At 36.7% G+C, this 20,855-nt stretch overlaps 1 protein-coding gene across 7 annotated transcripts in view; it reads right to left on the bottom strand.

Annotated features, from left to right (window-relative positions):
* The window catches only part of APC (APC regulator of WNT signaling pathway), an 89,179-nt gene that overhangs the window by 24,354 nt on the left and 43,970 nt on the right, over positions 1-20,855 (bottom strand). For 5 of the 7 annotated variants that reach the window (XM_041711266.2, XM_030258020.4, XM_030258021.4 and 2 more), the window contains exons 3-7: positions 16,272-16,356; positions 15,152-15,353; positions 9,340-9,448; positions 7,842-7,955; positions 2,554-2,637 (exon numbers count right to left, since the gene is read on the bottom strand). In XM_041711266.2, the coding sequence (XP_041567200.1) occupies positions 2,554-2,637; positions 7,842-7,955; positions 9,340-9,448; positions 15,152-15,353; positions 16,272-16,356 (594 nt within the window). The remainder of the gene's footprint in view (positions 1-2,553; positions 2,638-7,841; positions 7,956-9,339; positions 9,449-15,151; positions 15,354-16,271; positions 16,357-20,855) is intronic. The other 2 variants (XM_072922453.1, XM_072922454.1) reach the window with 1 other exon arrangement.

Genomic DNA, 20,855 nt, shown 5'->3' with positions numbered 1-20,855 from the left:
TACTTGAGAGTATCTCAAATTTATGTGATCAGGCCATAAAGTACTTCTCTTATTAGTCTGTGCTGTCACAAACAATCTTTGTTTTCAAAACTAACATATCAGCTAGTACATAATAATTACTGATATAAGTAAATAAGGAATCATTAGCTGGAACACAACTTATTAGTCACAGATGTAGGGAGTTAACACAAGGCTAATCTTTGGCATTTGTACTAAGCACTGTATGGTACAAAACTAAGTATTAACGACAAATACAGGGATCAAACACTATTGGGCTAAGGTTAAAAGAATTTTCCAGCATTTTCCCACTACTGCATAGATTTCTTCTTAAAGAAATATACTTTATCAGGCACAGGATAAAAATAGAAAAAATGTCTCATGTTTGTATTATTCAGTTATATGGACTTTGCAGTGTGACTAAACCACCAGACAATTTCAGAATTTGTAGGAGATGGTCACTTGGAAATGACTAAAACACACTGTAAAGTATTAGGGTGTGTCTAGTGACTGTCTCCTTTACCACCATCAGCACGCTAGTAAGTCTGTCCTAAAATGGGTAACTATGCAACCAGATATCAAAACGTTTCCCAGATAAGACACATAATATGAAAATTTCAATATATCAGACCTTCAGTGTATGAGGCAGCCAAATAATTTGGTGGAAGAAGTGAAAAACTATGACAAAACCTTTTTTCTGTAGTAGCATCTCAACACTGTTTAGTCCCTCAGCTCAGGTAAGTTCAAAATGATGCTCTTTTTTTTCTACCAGAGTAAAAGATAAACACTCCATCTGACTATATGGAGCATCTATCTGTTGAGAGGCTGGTCAACCAGGCAGGGAGAGCATTACACCAGAAATAACAGGGGACAGAAGGTAGGGCTGGCAAGCAGGAGCCCTGACTGGTGGGAACACAAGGGCAATGCACACAGCTGAGATAAGAGAATGTCCTTGGTCACAGGCATGCAAGGAAGAACAAGGTGCAGCAGAGCTGCCTTGCTGGGAAAGCTCCCAGGCCTGTGCTGGGCAATGGGCACGGCCAAGTGCTGCTCTGCAGCATGTCCCTGCACTGCTGCTCAGAGAGCAAGCAGGTGGTCAGGGATAGGGATGTGGACTGAGAACTGCGGGAATCGCTGGGGTGCAATCAGTAGCATACTACAGCTGGAAGCAAACAGAGTTCAATATTGTCCAGCATCTGCATGCTGGGACTCAGTGCACCCTCCCCAAGGTGGAGAAGCTGATACAGCACAGGGTTCAGCTGCCTTCCAAAGGGACCTGAATGGGCTGAGGGGAAGCTCAAGCTGTTCAACAAGGGGAGTGCAATGCTCTGCACCTGTGAGGGAACAACTCCAGCCACCAGCACAGGCCTGAGCTGTCCGGCTGGGAAGCACCTGGGGGTCCTGCTGGGCCATCCTTTCAAAGGCCTTGTGGCAAAAATTCCAGCAATATCCTGTGCTGCAGTGAGTGGCATACCGCCAGCAGGGCCAGGGAGATGGCTCATCCTCTCCACTCAACATCCAAAGTCCTGTTCAGGCCTGCCCAGCACAATACAGCTGAATTTACGATGGATTCACTGAAACAAGTCCTCTGCAGGCTACAGGAGTCCTTAAGGGTCCTGAGCATCTCTCACACACAGAGAGGCTGAGAGAACTGAGACTGTTCAGCTGGAGAAAGAGAAGGCTCAGGGAGATCCTGTCAATATCTATAAACACCTGGACTGACTTATGTCAATAGACCAGGCAACTTTAATTTCACACACTACAGTCTGCATCGCTTATAAGAATTGATTTTCCCCCAAATCTTGGAACTATGAAACAAGTGGAAAATTTGCATTTACAAAATGGAAAAATATACACACTTTAGTGATTCATATGATATTCTGAGCTTTTTCTGTAGCTATTTTGGGTGAAAGCAAGTAATAAAATGTTCACATCAAACACACAATTTAATTTACCATTACAAGAAATGGAGCTGACATTCTAAATGAATTTCCACAAGAACACTTTTTGCCAATGGCAGTTACTGCTATGGACTTTGTAATTTACAGGAAACATCCTGCATTTCTTAATATAGAACCCTGTACTTAAACACTAAAATATACCAGGCTTCTATAATGAAGTCTGACAGAAGCTCTATTCAGCCTTTTTTTACATCTTATCTCTTTTAAAAGACAAGCAAACCATGAAGCTGCTTATCACAGATTCATAATTACAAAGCCATGTACAACTAATTGTTTTAATTATTTATAAAACCAGGACACAGCCTTCATAAGCACGTCGCATATTGACATTTTAAATGGAATTTCAAGGTAAACTTTTAACTTACATATGATTATTGATAGAAGCTCTGCAGTAGTATGAGGACTAATCCAAGTATTCCATTCTCAGTTCTTTAGAAACAGAGCAAGTAACAGTCTAAGAATATTGACTACTTGATTAACTGTGACATCAACAGCTGATGAGAATAATCCTGCCTACCATTTATTCAAGTACTTTGGGGTTTTTAGAGAAAATATACATACCACAATAAAAATAGGCAAGTTATTGCTCACTAACCTCTGCTTCAGCTGCTTGTGATTGCAGGAGCTGTCGTATACGAAGAATGTCCTTCTCTATTTGTTGAATTCTGGCCACCCTTGCCTGAAATGAATGGATTTTCACATTTGATTTTGTTCAAAAACTCCTTTTACTTACTGTACAGAGTGACAGCATGAAGAGTTCTTGGCAGATACTGCTGACTAAGAAACAAACCTGCTTCAGTAGGTACATGCAGCAGGTACTACATGCAGTAATTCAAGTGTTCTTTGTAATGAAAGGGATGATTGCAAGCATTCAAAACAGAAGGGAGTAGTTGGAGTTTTAATAACATTGAATACTTGTTTGGATGTAATAGGTCGTCACACAGCACCCATTTAACTATTAAAAAATGCTCCCTTTGACATGTACAATATTCCTGTTTCTGAAACTGACATTTAATTCAAATTATTTCACTTTCATCCCAAATATCAGAATTTTACTTGCCTTACAGAGATCTGAGAGATATTTTCATTTGCAGAGTGGCTTTGAAGGTATGAGACCCTGACAGATTTCTATTACATTCAGTTGCTATATTGATTTGAGGATTTTACTTATGTCCAACCTCGGAGATTTTCCTCTCCTACAAATCTCAAAGATTTTAACAGGCTAAGTATCTATATATAGATATAAAAAAATCTACATACTGCTTCTTTGGTTTATCTGGGATTTTACAGACATCTCTGAATCAGTCTTTTACAGACATGTTGCTACTCATTTCCCACTGCAACCGTTCTGCGGTTAGAAAAGGGAATGTTAAGGGACTCCAAATGTAACAGGATACACGTACTCCACACAAATTGTACAGTGAAGCACAGGATGCATTATCAGTCTGTAAAACAGTAAGTGTATGACCTTGATAATTTAATAAATTCACATTTGACTTTAAATGTAGGCAGAAGACCAAACTGATTAAACTCATTAAAGTAATATTTTTTGTGTTATGGATAGATTTGTGAAATGGGCATATTGTTGAAAAATGTTCTGATGCCTTTACTTGATTAACATTTACAATGCTATACTAGAAAAGCAATCTAATGGACACTGCAAAGATCATCATTGTAACTAACCTTATTTGACATATTTATAACCTGAAAATGGAAATAAGATGGACTTTCAAAAGGTGCTAATGCCAGAAGATGCACATGCAATAGAAACACAATGCTATCTAGAAAATTTTGAAACTAAAACTAAAGTCTTATCACAAAATATGAATTACTGAAACACACATCAGAAGCACTGTGGGGAAAATACCATAAGCATCAACATTTAGTAGAGCTGGAAAGCTGTGACTTTAAGCTATAAATTTGATTTGATTTTGTAAAACAAAGTATCGGAAAACATAAAAGCTTCAGCGCAGAGGCAAACAGATATTTTATCCCACCCTTTGCTCCTGGTTCAAGAAGTTTGTAAGTATTAGAAAGATAATAGAAAAATATTTCTGGGAATATCTATACATTGGTGACCAGACACATGACTGATAAAATACTTCTCTCATTGTCCTTAAGAATTACTGGAATTTTATACGGTTATAGAATAGTCAGGGTTGGAAGGGACTTTGGAAGATAATTTACTCCGAAGCCCCTGCCAAGGGCAGGAACATCTTCAAGCAAGTCAGGTTGCTGAAAGCCCTCTTTGACCTTGAATGCTTCCAGGGATGAGGTCCTTGCTGCCTCTTGACAACCTCTTCCAGTGTTTCACCACTCCCACTACAGAACATTTCTATCTTGTACCTAATCTGAATCAACTCTCCATTAATTTTAAGCCATCACTCCTTCTCCTATGACTATTCCCCGATAAAAAGTTTCTTACAGATCCCCTTTTAAGCACTCAAAAGACACAGGTCTCCCCAAAATTTCCCATAAATTGAGTTTCTTTCTGTGTAACCACCAACATAGCCAATAAGGGGCATCAAGAATATCTGAATATCTTCATATATGCACCTAAACACAGGGAAAAAAAGTTGTGCAGATGGAAACAATTAAATATTCAATGATTTGTCAAGTATTACTAACTGAGTCCTCCAAAGGGACAGGAATTCTATCCACCCTTTCCAATTTCAGTTCAGGGATTTAAACATCAGATCATTCTTCTAATTAATTTTCTTCTAGTACAGGGAAACTGGGGAGTTCCACTAACCAGGACCGTACTTTGTGCCAAACACTGTAGAAACAGAAAAAAGGGATGCATTTCTTTCCACAAAGAGGTAGAGTCTAATGGCAAATGGGCAAAACAATGGAACAAGCAACGACATTTTTAACTTTGGAACCTACTTGAGCAATATCACCTTTGATTTCTATTTGTTCAACTACACTCCTATTTATTATTATATTTACTTGTAATTTTTATTAACATAAAATATTTGCAGAAAGTAACTTTAGCTTTGAAGTTATGAATTATTTGGCTTTTACTGTCCCAGAAATGTGTCTAACAAAACAAAAATAAAATTCCTCCACACTCACAGTGACATAAAAATAATCACTATATAGAAAGAAAAAATAAGGAATAACATTTTGTTTTTTAAATGTTGTCTGCCTTTTTTGTCTGGTTGGTTTTTTTTCCAAAATAAACATAAAGAATAGACAAATGCATTAATGGTTTGGTATACATACAAGACCATCATATAAATGTAACAGTACTGAAATCTTTATCTGTGTGAAACTCCAGGATCTAAATTTCTTTTATCTTTAGTGGTCTGCTGTTTTAGCAAACTTTTAGAGATCTTGGGATAAATTCTTTTAAGAATGGTAATTTAACGTAAGATTTTAAGGAACTCTTAACCTCCAAAAAATAGATCCTTTTTGGTCTGACTTGAAGGAAAAATAAATTCTATGTGAACATGAATTCAGTCTTAGAATTCAAGTATTTTAAAATATATCTTACAGAAACTAAGTTTGCTATTACTTATTACTACATACATTGGCTACAACCTTTGAAGAAATAAGAAAAGTAAAAATAAAACATCATTAATGCTTTTTTCCTTTTTTTTTTCAAGTAAGCACTACTATGTGAAGTTACTGGCTTCAGAGAATAGCTACAAGTTTAGAAGTTAGTTTAAACCATTAAACTAGCTGAAATAATTTGCCAACAGCCTTCTTATCCATCTTTCTGAATAACTGCTGGGCATGTGCTTGTGAACAATCTTCATAGAAGACATCAACAGTGAGCTGCTAAGTTAATTTGCTTCAGAAGGAAACAAAGCCAAATCATGCCGCACAAAAAATGGGAGAAAGCCATTGTTTAAAGGTTCACGAGAAAGGGCAGCTACAGAAAAGTGCAAAAGTGCAACCTGGGCAACTGCAGGTTATCAACTCTCTCACAGAATAATCTCTGGGACTCTTAATTCAAGATGTCTGCAATGCCAACCTTTATGTGGCTGAAATGTTCCCTCCCTTCAGCCTGCATTTTGAACAGTATCGTGCATCCCAATCAGTCTGGGTGGAAAGAAAATACTGAGCAGAAAGAAAATGGTAAAACTACCAAGTTGAATATCCTTGCCAAATACAAATGTTTCATTTTGCACATTTAAAGATCACAGTGAAATAATGCACAAATTGCTCTTATGTATTTGCACATCAGTGAGCTTCTACACATTTTTGGCATTGGTCCTTGGCAGAATGAAATCAAGAGGAATACCAGATAAATTCACAAGAAGCACATGCAGAAGCAGTTACTTTGTATTCAATAATCTTTATATAATCACTTTATAATATATATATTATTATATATAATAATCTTTATATAATAGGCACTGTAATTTCTGCATATAAGTGTTACGCACATACAGAGAGAGAGTGAAACAGCTGTGACAGACTCCATGTCAAACATTAATTCAGAAGCCCATAATATATTTCAACATGATCTTGGCAGCATTCTTCCCCCCACCAAAATTAAAACCCTTCAAAAATCAAGGAAGAAGCAAATTCAGGGTCAACTTGATTACTTCCACGTAGTGATATGACTACAGCCAAGTTGTGTGTCTGAATAATTTCTTTTAATCCCTGCCCAAGTGCATTTAGGATGCTGCCAGCAGCCTAGCCTGCCTGTTTAGCTTAATTCGTCTTCCTCTAACTTAAGCCTGTTAACAGCAGCAGAGCTTTCCCAGGAGTTTTGCTGTGCAGGACCTTCACTGGGGACAGACTTTTAGAAATTGCACAGCTGAAACTGTGCAGGGCATCAGCCCTGCTGATAAACCTCAGTAACTGCCCTACAGCTCCCAGACCACAGCCAGTGACTCCCCAAGCAGACTGAACCTGGGCCTGCCTGAGAACATCAGCCAAACCCCTGCACAGCCCTGCACACGTAACCCGACAGCTGCAGGGTATCTCTATGGCTAAATACTTTCAACCGTCAGAGTTTTCTGAAAAGTCCACTAGATTACTCACTTTAAAACAACTATTCTAATTACCTCTTGTAATAAGTACAGTTGCTTTAACTTAAATGTAAAACCAAATTAGAGATGTTTCTCATGTAGCAAGATGTTGTGTTGAGTCAACCTAGCAAGGGAGATAATGCCTAAAAAGATTTTCTACTGAAAATGCTGATAATCATCACATTCACCATAAAACCCTCAAATCTTACTAAGTTGGTTATTTAATACATCTAGAAATAAATGGTAATAAATAATTCAAATTGTTGCTTTCCTGAAATGGAGGATTATTTTTTATAACCAGCAACCAACTGATTATTTAATTTATGATTTGTACATGATTGCATTCTGATTTATACTTCCAAACGGTGGGCCATGTGATTAGGTATGTACATATCGTCATCATGAATGCAAAACAACTCTTGGTGAGAGCAAACAACTCCCAGATATGTATGTGAATTACATTTTACTTGAACATCTTGTCTGAAAATATTATCCCCTGATAAATCTTTTCTGGCTAAGGAAACTTAACAGTAGCTGGATTTTATTCTAAACTCAGAAGCATGAAAAAACACAGCAAAAAAGATGCAAAATAAAGCAGTTGTAAATACAGTGGCTTTTCTGAAGTTAAAATGGTAGTAAATTGTAAGGAAATGATAATTAAAAAGTATTTTATCTTGGATAAATTGTCTACATCTGCTGAATCAAAAGGATTATTTACAACAGGCAGATGAGTGTACTTCTTGCCCTATTATTTCTTATGTCCTGATTCTATTTTTGTATTTGAAAGGCTAACTAAACGCCCTGTTTACATACAGTTTAAAGATACAATTACCAATAATTTAATAAATCTGCAGGAAAACTTTTTTCCTTGCTTTTAATGGTGGAAGGCAAACTCTACCTGTGCTCGCTTCTCCATGTCCTGACAAGTGCCCAGCTGTTCTTCCATTGCAGCTCTGATTTGCCTGGCCTCATACTCCAGCTGCCTTCTGGTCATATCTGTTTGCAAGGAGAACTGAAACCAGAGTACAGGGAAGGTATTTAGCAAATAGTATTGACGTAAACAATGTATTTCTCAGAACAAAAAGCAGAACCATTACTTTTCTATAATAAATTTCATAAAACATAGTAATACTCTCTTAAAACATGACTGCATTAGAAAAACAAGAATGCAATGATTTCAACCAGCAGACTATACCTGAGTTTTGTCAAATTGCTGAATATAATAAATAAGCACTGAGAAATTATAATTCCCTACAGGAATATCTGGCTGATACCAACAAAATTGTGATGTGTGCCATGTGAATTGGCATTTTCAAAAATATTCAAAAGTATTAAGCTACTGCACTCCCTGTGAAAAGAGCACAAGTGTTAAACCCAAGAGCAGCAATACAGCCTAAGGGAGGACTTTTGAACTAAAAGATATTTTGAGGCAGAAGCAAAGCCCTTCACTGGCCTTGGTCAATTACTCAGTCTGTAAATAAATAGGTCTCCAAGAGCAGTCTTTCCAGAAGACTTCACCAAGGTCAATTCAGAAAGTCAAAACAAGACAATCATCTGCAAGAACCAAATGGGACCTGTCAGTTCGCTGTGTCTGACCTAGGCAGTAATGGATATAAATTGCCACAAAAGGTCTTTAGTGTAGATGTTAAGTAGTGCATTCTAATCCTAAATTCCATTATCTATGGAAGAAGACAACCTTAAAATCTACAACAGATTGACACAGAGCTGACAGTGCTTTGAGAATGGGCTGAAGTTCCTCAAAACCTTTTTCACGCCTTCTCCCTTGGTTCTGGCGCTCTGCTAAGCTTGGCCATGACTCAGTGTTAGTTCTGCCCACCAAAGAAGTGCTTCTGCTGTCTGTTTCCGTTTCCAGAAGGCTGACTGATTCTTCATCAGGTGTGACTCTTTCAACCACACCTTCCCAACTCTATGTGTGAAGGATGCACTTCAAATACATCCATGTTGCTGACATCTAACAGGAAATCCTACATTATGTGGGATATCAGACATTATTATCCCAGATAACAGTGACTTGAATGTAAATGTTTTGGAGATGCCACGGTAAAACTTTACAGCAATACCAGCATAAGCTATAGAATCACTTTACAGGGGAGAAGAGAGTTAAGGAAGTGTACTGACATGCAATTAATTTGTCATAATGACTTCTCAATGTTCCTCTGTTTTCATTGACATTTATACTGATATGTATGAATTTTGATGTGTAGAATTCTATAGGAAATGCATCATTTAAGCTAAGTTATCATTACATACTGAATGAAAAAAAATGTTGAACTAAAGTGACAGTAGAGAATGCCACCAAATTAATGAAATACACACAGCATCTAAACAGAGACTGTAGCACACGACATCTCACCAAGCACTCAGAAGGTACTTACATTTTCAGTAAGGGGGAGACTATCAATCCTTTTAGTCAGGTTCTGAAGTTGGGCATAATACCAGTCCTTTTCCTTCTCTTCCTTCTCAAGCTCCGCAAGCAACAGAGATCTATTAAAAGCAGAAGGAGGAAGTTTTTCATCATTAACACCTTATTCCCATCCGGAGGTTTAAAGAAGGCACCATTTGAGTTCAGTTCCCTGGCCCTGGCTAATCAACCTATCCAATCATCTGTGCTAAGCATTTCAGGTCCTTATCTATGAGAGAGAAAAATATACATAATTCTCTAAAAATCACTACTCTAAAACTCCAACGCTAAGAGACCTTTTGTGAAAGCAAAACCAGTTATTAGTGGTGTGTTAACTTGTACCCTGCTTCTTTCAAAAATATACTTTGTATTGTGCAAACAGCATTTAAGAAAAGGTCTGCCAAAGAAACATGTACAACCCTCAATCCTGAATTACTGAATTGAGAATCTTCACCTTTGCACTGTCCTTTTATTTGCTTTGTCACCCATAGCAAAACTATGGGTAAAGCACACAAAATAAGCCATTTCTGTGAGCGTCTAAAATATTTTAAACCAGTATTTTCCACAAATGTTATAGACAAGCTGTATTTACAGCCGTTAAATATATTTTAAATGGGTATCATAAGCATACTGCATACCTGAGTAATAACTAATAATATATGCAGACTACCAAGGAAAATAATTATTTAAAATTTCACATACTACTTTATCAATCCTTCAAGAACTGAATTTTATATAATTCTAAATCTTATGAATATACTAAAATAATGCTCATGTCTACAATACTCCTCAAAATATATACTAAAAATTTTCAGCAAAATCTGGCTAGTAGGAATAAACAGAAAAGCCATTTCTTTTTTTAATACAAGTTTATTATTTTCTTTCTAATGCTTTCTGTGAGTACTGTTCTTCCTTCTGATGTTTTCATATTGCTCATTAACAGAGATGACAAAACCAACACTTAGCCAGAAGACAGAAAGCTGCATACAAGTTTGCCCAGTATTATTTCCCATCCCTTAACTTTTGCATCCTTCCCTGGCTGCAGCAGTTCTGAGCAAATGAACCTTTAATAAAGCACACAAACACATTATGAATAATTCCTGTAAGTCATTAAGGAACAATTACACAGCATACAGCAAAAGTACAAATTTCCCCTGACTATTTTGATAATGAATCACAGACATGATTTGAGAAGGTAATTAATCTTCCACACTGAATAAAGAAGAAATAATTTTAAAATTTGTATTTAAAAGAATCTGACTTATTTCCTGCTTTAAAATATTTCAAGCTAATTTTGATGATTCAAACATTTATTCCATATCCTATACAAGTGGCTTGGCCTGCCTGCAAATGGAAAATTAAATTAGAGGATCCCTCCCCTTGAATGTGAGACTGGAAAACTACACACATCTAAGAGTGCTAAATGTTTGTAAACATGAACAAAATGACATAAATTTCCAGACTTGATCAAACAGTCACGTTGAAACAGATTCAAGGATGACAAGGTTTACAATAAAAATGATTGAAAAGAAGTAACAAACAATTACCATAATTTGGCAGGTAACTGGAGCACTATCACAGGACAGCAGTAATTCTTCAGTCAGAAGGATGTGGCTGGCAGAAATTCCTAAAGTCCTTAAGACACACTGAAGGGGAAACTACTAGATGGTGCTTGGGGAAAGCTCGTTGAGGAAGCTTTTTTGCCTCTCACCTGCCCATTCTCTTGTCACACAGCCCTAGTGCCTAATCTCTGGACAGAGTGCAATTCTGCGTGGCTTCCCTTTTTACCACCTTGAGTGCCCAGGCACCAGTTGTGTCCAGGCTGTGGAATAAAATTTGCAAAAGCACAATTAATGCAATCCTTATAAAAAGTATTTTAACTTTTGAGGACTTGCAAATGTGAAAGGACTAACTAATTCTTCCTCTGGATGTCAAAGAATTGGTAGCAGAAACTGGAGGGATTACTTTCAGCTACGTAAACACGTGATTAAGTTCCTCTTAGGAAATGTAGGGTATTCAGAATGTGACACAGTGTGTCATTCAATCTGTTTTGTCATGCCCAATAGATGCTGGAAGCAAGAAAATAACTTAGGAACCATCAATGCTGCATAAACAACATAATGCATAACCCGAGGGTGACTTGTTTAATTTAATATAGTCATTTTGTTTTCTGAAGTGATGCTTCATGTGGGATTACTAATTTGGTATCACTGCTCCATGAGAATTCAGGTTTTAGCAGTCTTTAAGTTCTCCCAGCACAGAACCTGAAGGGTTGCTACAACTACAGCAGGCAGCACTTCAGTTTCCATGAAAATAAGCAGCAATAAGCAGCAGTTCTCTGTAGATGTGTCTCATAAGCTGCTCCCCCCATTTAACATCACTCTCAGATACTATTCCAACTAGAAGTACAGCTGCTTCTCTGCCTCCTGGAACTTCTCAGTGTTAGGAGAGGATTTAGAGTGGAAGAGCTGCTACTGGTCATGAAAAACAAGATGGAAAAAACCAGTGCAGTTATTTCACCTTTTTTATACCTCTAAGATGCTTACATTAGGACTTTCACAGCATCAGAGAAAATTCTGTTCTCTGTCATACCCTGTCAAGTTCACTGAGAATTCAGCAAAGCAAATGGAGAAAGCTTTTGGAACTTTACACTGTTTTTATGAATTAACAAAATGTTTTCAATTTGAGCTGTTCTTCTGAAGGGTGGGTTTTTCAAAGACCTCTTACATGGCACTTTTGAAGCTCCCAACAATAGAGGAAGCTGAATGAATGCAGAAAACTCTTGACTTCTTTTTCAAGTATTTTCTGCATGATTATGTCAATATTATTCCTGGCTAAAAGGGAAAGGGAAACAAACTATATGCTACTCTACTTGTATTATATAAATTACAACTATAATTAATACTTTGACTCCAACTGGTGGGAGATAAAATAAAATCTTGAAAAGCACTGCTGATGCTGTAAAGTTCGAGGTCAGTTCTACCAGCCAGCCAAAAGGAGAAAGCACAATGGAGGAAAGAAGCCACAAGATAGAAAATGATCCAAATCAACATAAAGGAAATAAAAAAAGAAATGGCATAAGCCAGAAGCAATAAAGAATGCATACAAGCATTTTCATATAAAATATATAAAATTTCACAGAAGACTGTCATCTTTAGTGGCCAATTACAGAATTTAAAAATGTGAGATTATTAAATTTGTTTAATTGCCAAGGGCAAACACACAAAAAAATTAACCTGCAGTGGACTCTGAAAAAAATTCTTGTTGATATAATGATCTTATCAAGTATACCTTGAAATAGTCAGAGAAAGCAAGAGATATTTCATGATTAGAATATTCTGAACTGGCAATTTAAAAGCACAGTGCTGCCACTTCCCATTTTTCTCTTTGTTTTTTTAAACTTTGGAATTAGAGGAGAGCCAAGAAAATGAGATACGTGCCAATAATTTCATCTTTATTCTAGCAGGAGAATCAATTGATAAATTGTCTTCCTCTCATAAGTTCACTTTCAGTCAAGTGGTGGGTTGACCCTGACTGGATGCCAGGTGCCCACCAAATTGCTGTAAATATCTTAATACATCATTTAGTCCTCAGACAAACACTGCTGCCCTTAATTAGCATATATTGTACCAGCATGTTAAAATACTGAATGGAAATGGTCTCCTGCTGCATATTTCTGGAAAGTGTTATTTTATTCTAAATTATTTTAGGCTTGTCAAGTTCAACACATTCTTGAAAGCCTGCTTAAGTGCAAAAATCCAAAACTGATTAGCAAATATATACATTTAAATACACAGAAATTTAGTAAGTATGCCAAACAAGTTCATACACAAAACACAGGAAAATAAGTGTTTAATTTTCTTTTTTTCTTTTAGAAATGGCAGTGGTTTTAGATGCACAGTCCTATACATCCCCAAGCTGTGATTAATTTAGCTACCCAGGGTAGCTAAATTAATCAATGCCTTACAAGCTTCCACTTGTACCCTGAAACAGCTTAAAGAACAGAGCAGTTTTGCATTATCTGTCATTTTACTAATAATGAAGCCAGATGTGATCTAGCCATGCCTCCATACATCCATCTTCTCCATCAACACAAATATTTACTCCATCAGCTATGACAGCAACAGTGCCTAAACTACTCTGTAATTAAAACATCCTCATCCCTTTTCTACAGCGTTATTTGGAACACAGGCTGGTTTACTGCCTAAGCTGTCTTCACTGCCAAGAAAAATGTCCTAAGAACAATCACCTCAGAATCCACCAGGATGGGGAAAGATCACAGATCATAAATCAGAGGCGCTTATCACCTTAAAGAACTCTGGCTGCTATAAACGCTGCGTGTTCCAAGTGAGCAGGAGTTCACTGGAACCGCACTCAAAGTTCCAACTATGTTTAAAGATTTTAGTATCATCTGTAGTAAAACACAGCAGTGGAATAATACAAACAAATGCACAGTTTTTTAAGACAGTAAATAACAAACAAATCAGACTCTTGAAGACTGAGATGAGCAAGCAGATAAGATTCCCAAATTCCTAAATGTTCTTATACAGCTCCTCAGAAATCTACATTTTATGCAATAGAACAAGTGTCATTAGTGGTGGTCCTGGCTGGAAGATAAAAAATTGAGTGGCTGCTACAACAGGCTCAGTATGGACCCAGGGAAGTTACTTTCATTCTGCTGATAGGACCAAAACCACCAGGGACCTGGATCTTGGGATAAAAGTATTGTCCTTTCAGGTCTTGGCTGCAAAAATTTTGCTGAACTCCAGAGAAAATCCTTTAGAGGAGGGGTTTCTAGAGGGCTATCCACAATACTTTCGTTACCCACAAAGCTTTTCTATTGCAACTTCAAACTGGATTTTTTTGCTAGTTAATGTCTACTAGGCATAAAAATACTGTGTTGCAATTTATCTGGTTTTGCAGCCCATAGCTTGATATCCCATCCATTAAGTAGGACAGAATCTTTAGGAAACCCTGTCTTGCAGACAAGCTTCTGAAAACATCTGGTATTTCAGTCAGATTCATTTTAAGAAATAAAGATGGGTTCAGTGGAAACAGCTGCATGTCTCTTACTGTGCATTTCCTTTGTAAGTGACTGATAAAGTGCTACAATTCTGTATTGTGACTTGAAAGTATGTTCTTCCTATAAATGGGTACCACTGCCTTTCAAGAAAAGAAATTCCTGGATTTTGGCAATATATTTGATGGGAATGTTCCCATCAAATGTTTTGTCCAACATTTGATGGGAACAAAATCTTGAAGATAAGAACATGTATTTTGTTTAGTTGATGCATTTGCTGAGAGAGTAGAGTCACTAGGTAAATGTCTGCTAACAGTAAATAATTGATAAACCAATTATGTACTAAACAACCATTTGGAAACAAGAGAAAACTATTTCACCATCATCTTGTTACAGCTTCAGCATTTAGCAGCAGCGGCGAGGCGATATGGAAGAACGCTCCACCCTTGCTACTTAAATATATGTCAGACAATGACAACCTGCTTATCAAAACAAAAAAACCCTTCAGCCAACAAAGAGTAACAATGAAATGCACAAATGAAAAAGCAGTAGAAACTGAAAGATACTTGATGATTTTTAAAGTATTTTTCTGCATATGCATTTAAGAAAATGTAGATTCCTGTTTTTTTACCTGTCGAGGTTAATGATAGGTAAATACAGTACTGATCAAAACCATATTCATGACAGCTAAATACTAAGTGTGTCAGTAAACTTCCACATTAAGATCAAAGTCAATCCATACTGGAGGAATAACAAATAAATTTACCTCTCTTTTTCTAGCTCTTCTAAGTAACCAGTGCTTTCTCTGCTTCCATTCATAAAGCCTCTTCTTGGAAATGACCCCATGGGGACTGGGCTGCACTCCCCTGAGCGGCTGGACACGGACCCTTCCCGGCTCCCATATGAGCGCACGGACATCTTTGGCCTTAACTTCACCCCGGCGAAGCTGGTGCTTTCCAAATTCAGTTCTGGATAATAAACAGCAAACATTTTTCAGAGCTGAAGGTTCAGTAGCACAAAGTTAAAAGATCATTTCTTACTTCCTGAACAAATCCGTGTGTTTTTTTTATTGAAGCATTTTGCACAGAAATGCAGCAAAAATACTGTGAACAAAAACAATGGATATGGTGGACTTAGAGAACAGCAGTTATCTGAGCAGATGGCCAAACTACAATCCTGGCAATCAGAAGAGTATCCTACAAAAGCCTGCCTGCCTCCTTCCCAGAGGACTTAAGAAATGGACAGAGTTTTGCATAAACATCATGTAAATTACCTTGTGACCCACTACCTAACAATTTGTTTTCCAGAGATCCTGCAAATGTTTCACCATCATGTAACAGATGACTACCCTGTTCATCACAGTGCTCTTAAACATAGACATCCCTATGAAATTTCAGGGTCAGTGGCAGGGATCATGGATGAATACAGGGAGTTAGTGGTCTGGGCTTGCTAGCACTTCCCATACAACGGGATATACACATTCCAGCCCGTGCTATAGGGAAGGGGCCATAAATTAGCAGAATGACAGAAACAATTCCAGTAACATGACATGGAGAGTGCAGGATATGCAAACAAATTTAGAAAATTGGTGGAACTACACCAACTGTTACTTTTTTTTCTGAAGAAAGAAATGTGAGTTATATCAAACACAATTCATATGAAATCCTAGAGTTACAGTAGCAAAAGTATAAATGGAGAAGCTTTTTTTTTTTTTCCCTTGAGAATGTGTCTTAAAATGTTTAGCAAAAATGTTCAGGCAATGAGACTATGCCTAATCATCAAGGTCAGCGCTGGAAAGAAGATACAATTGACTTCAAAAATTTTATCACAAACTAATAACAACAGACAAAGAAATCAACCTACTTAAAACATAATTCTAGATTTACCTTTAAGTCGCTCCAGTAAGTCAATTTGTCCAGAAGATGCCATTGTCTCATCTTCAATACTTCCTTGTAGCTGTTTCAGTACCTCCTATAAGAAATTAAGCCTAATTAAGAAATCCTTACAATAGTAACACACAAGGTAAATATATCCTATCCTACCCTGAAGTGCACATTCATCTAACAGCTGCTGAGACACAGATGTAAATTATATTTTATGTGAGCAGTGATCAAGAGTCATAATTTTAATTCCCATCAGATATATTCTACAATGTTTACCCCAGCACTGTCATGATGCAAAGTGTATCTTGCATAAACCTATCTGGCAGTTCAATCTATTGGATTCTTTGGAAGTTCTTCTCAAAGTGAATACCAGTTATTTTGAATTAAGAGATGGATAAATGTAAGCACAGAGAAATCAGTCAGTCTTGTAAAAATAAATTTTGAATATGTAACTAAGAGAAAAGTATCTTGACTAGAGGCAATCCCTAGGATTTGTTTTCTTTGAGGCCTTAGTACGACTGTAAACTCGCAAAAAGAATCGTGTTATTCTTAGTACAAATGCTACCATTACCATGCCTGGGAGCAAAAGCATGGCACCTATTATTTGTATTATTACTACTTCTATTTCAACCACCATCAGGCCCACCAGGAAGAGATGTAGATTCCTTCATGCAGCTGAAGCTTCAAATCTGAGAATACTGCCATGTGCTATTGAAACTATATATGATAAAATTATACAGCTGAAGGAACATAGTTCTGATCTACAAAAAAATCATGGTAAACAATGACTATTACACTAAAGGGGTCTGTAAGCCCCCAGGTCTTGAATGCTCAGTGGCCTAAATTCACATAGGAAATTAAATGCAAGTTAGTGAAAGTCTTTTCAATATCATCATGACAGATGCATCAATAGCAAGAACAAATGAAAAAGACTGGCTACAAGGCAAAAAGCCCTTACTGGAATTTAAAGTATCATTTTTCATACTGTGCCATATAAAATATTTTTAGAAGCAGCAACAGTCAGGAGATTAAACCTGAATTAAACAATTCTGAATAATGGAAGGTATTGTGTAATTTTCATATATGGACTCTGTACACAGGATTGTAATTTTGTTTAGATCTGAAAGCTAATGAATTCTAGACAATTTAAAAATATGTCCATAGAAATGTTTTTAAGAGTCTGTCATACCTTACTGTATGAATGTACCTTTGCAACTTCCATAGAATGTATCTTTAAAATACATTATTCTCTTTTCAAGAGGAAAAAAACCTTTGGCATCTACAAAAACTCAAGATTTTTTTTTTAAGCAGTGCAGCGATAAGCTTTTCTCTATTCAAAGTGTTGTTACTTGTTACTAAAAAAAATGAGTAGAGTAAAAGGATTTTGAGTACAGAATTGTGCAGAGTTCTGGGGAAATATCTCAAGTCCTAGACTCAGGCCAAATGGCAGCAGCCCAGGTGCTGCAGCCTCTGCCATGTGTCTCTGGGAAGAATAATTCTTGAGTATAGACACCCAAATTTCCAGTTTACTGATGGAGTCAAGGTGTTTGTCCACCTAAGACATTCATGTCTTAGTCTGGACCAATTTGATGCCAGACTTCCATCTTTCCACACCACTTGTACCTGGATTCCCACTGCAGGTATCTCATATCATGAACCAAATTCCTTTCGGATCAAGCCAAGCCAGCACTTACACCCAGGTGTGTTGATGGGCATTCATTCCATGGGATCAGGCTTAAACTAGTCCAAAGACAAAACCCTGAAATATAGATTGAGTGTGTGCTGGGTCCTCAACACAATTCACCTACTGTGCTGCCTTTTAACATCAGTTTTGCCTTTAGGATCAAGCCTGGGGTGATAAAATCCATACTCTTGGAAAGACATCTTCCCTGTGCTTCTGCTTTTAAGTATGTTCAAGGGCACCCTCATCAGCCATACAGCCATCTGTATACATAACATCTGCCCTGTCAGCAAAGGCAGACAAACAACTGATGTGTTTTTCAAAGAAGGGCTCCTGCACTGTGTGATGCAAGGGCAGACCTGCAGATATCAGTCTTGGCTTAAAGTCTAAAAAGGCAGTGTGGATATGTGAAGTGGTCTTGGAGAGTTTTGCACTCTGACTGGAAACCTGTCAACTCAGACAAATTTAGAAATAACTAATGAATCATTTTTCTCTGAAAACAGCACATTAGGGAAAAACCCAAAATCCCACCTCTCCCTCCATTTCCTTTTTAGAAGCCTCTCTCTCACGTGTGTGGCACATCTGCTGTTTCAGCATGTTCAGGATACTTCCCTATGTGATGAGTCTTCCTGCTCCAAGAGCCAATATGAGAAGCTAAATGGAACTACCATCAGCTTTTCCTGCCCTACCAAATTACATGACTGAGGTGTTCAGGCAGCAAGGGACTGCTCTTTTCTAAATACTGGCAACAGTTAAACACTAGCACACTAAATCACCTTGCTTGAATTTTCTGTTTCAATTCAGAAAGTTAAGTTTTAACTTTTAGTTTTTGTATTTAGAATTTAGAAACTTAAGAATTCCCTTTTTCCTTCAACAGCACATGCATTTTTTTTCAAGTTAGTTTTCCTGTATTTATCTACATTTTTTTTCCACAGTGCTATTGCTAAGGCGACAATGCCATTACAGAGCTGTGACCATCAACTTTTAACTCCATCACAGTACTCTTCAAAATCTAAGCTGACAATTCAACGAGCAGTTAAATAAAGGAGACAAAGGTCAGAGAAGGAGATGCAGCCCTATGGCCAGGTACTGGTGGAAAATGAGGCTGCATGCTAAAATGACAAGCCAGGGGAATTTGCAATTTTAAACTTGAATAAGGAACAGAGAAGTTTTCTGCAATAATCCTTCAGGAGGAAACATGGCAAGTTATCTGTTACTGTGCTAATAAAAATGTTTACTTATTCACTATTTACAATCTAGGATTCAACACTAATGCTGTTTACATATATAGAGTGCTTTGAAAATATATTTTTCCATGATAATTTTATATTAAATTTGATATAATGTTCGCAAAAGCATAAAATAGTCTCCAAGGTTCAATTAGTATATGTTTAGTTATGCAAATATCAATAAGTCATTTAGTACTGGTTTATAGCTTTATTCTAAGCAAATTCTTTATTGACTTAGCAGTGACTTACTGAAAAAATACACAAATGTAAATCTGTAAGAAAAGGCTACAAGGCTTTTTCTGTTCTTTTAAAGAATGCAAGTCAAATTATTTTAATGGTCACTTAAGTATAACCTAGTTTATCTTGTTCTGTGCAGAAGTACAAAAGAATGTTTTTGGAAATGGAACAGGCCCTATGACTCATCATCATTTAAAAGGGTTTCTGTCTTCACAGTCTCTGGACTGTGACATACTGAAACATTGTCTATTTTTTGTCTGGTTGGTTGGGTTTTTTTGTTTGGACTCTGTGAATATAATCCTGATATAAAACTTACTTTATGAATAATTAAATAAAAGAGGTCAGATTTGTCACCATGTAACTGCACAACTATGGTAAATAAAAGCACCTTTACTAACAGTAGATGCACCCAGCTAAGTGGTAAGGGTTATTGTAAATAACATGGTTTAAGGGCTGTGAATTTACTCAAGCAGCTAATAAGGAAAGGAATCACAGCAGAATAATGCTTACAATGGCTGATTTAAAATCCCAAGGAGTTAAGACTTAAAGTATATTCAATTTTTGGGAACTGTAAGCATAAATATTAATACTTAGGGGAATATTTCAAAATATGCTATATGTAAAAACACATTTTGATGGCAATTCAGGTATGTTTAATCTTCTGTAAACACCATTCTTTCCCCCCTATCCCTTAAACATTAAGTTTTATTAGTTATATTCACTTTCATCATAGCTATGTGTATTCCGTGAATGACAAAATCTGTGAAAATCACAATGAAAATTAAATATATGAAACTCCTGGATGCAGCACTCTAGAAATACTCATAGGCCAGTTATGTTGGTTACCACTGTATTTACAATACTTGAATATAAAACCAGGTTTAATTGCACAAATAAAGTGTTCACAATTTCTGAGAGCAATCTAACACCTATTAGCAGCATACAGAATGGGAATATGCATAACGAATGAATAAAAATCATGGTTAACCAAATCATCATTATTTTTAAATTACAGTATTTCTGACAGCATTGGTACTCATATTTTTAACCTGATATGCTGAAAATGTAACATAAAATTACTAAATTGAAAGTTATTTTTAACCTCCAATGGAGCTGAGCGTTGTTTCAATTACTATTTAGAAAAGCAGGAAAAAAGGTAACATATACTAAAAAAAAACATCACTCAAATGCCACAAAACCATTAAATGTCAGAACCATGGTGGAGGGGTAGAATTCAGAATACTATTCTTTTTTAGAGATAGTAGAAATTTAAATTCAAGATCTTACATGACCTTTCATATCTACATAAACTTGACAGTGCATTAATTCTGTCACATATGGTACAACATTCATAACGGCTGAGGGAGTGCTTGGAAGGAGCTCTTTGCTCCTGCAAATTTTGGTGAATTATGCTGCTGCTTAATCAGGCCTGTGGGAAGC

The sequence above is a fragment of the Taeniopygia guttata genome, chromosome Z (assembly GCF_048771995.1).
Source record: "Taeniopygia guttata chromosome Z, bTaeGut7.mat, whole genome shotgun sequence".
Classification (NCBI taxonomy): Eukaryota; Metazoa; Chordata; class Aves; order Passeriformes; family Estrildidae; genus Taeniopygia; species Taeniopygia guttata.
This window is presented reverse-complemented; position numbering and strand designations above follow the sequence as displayed.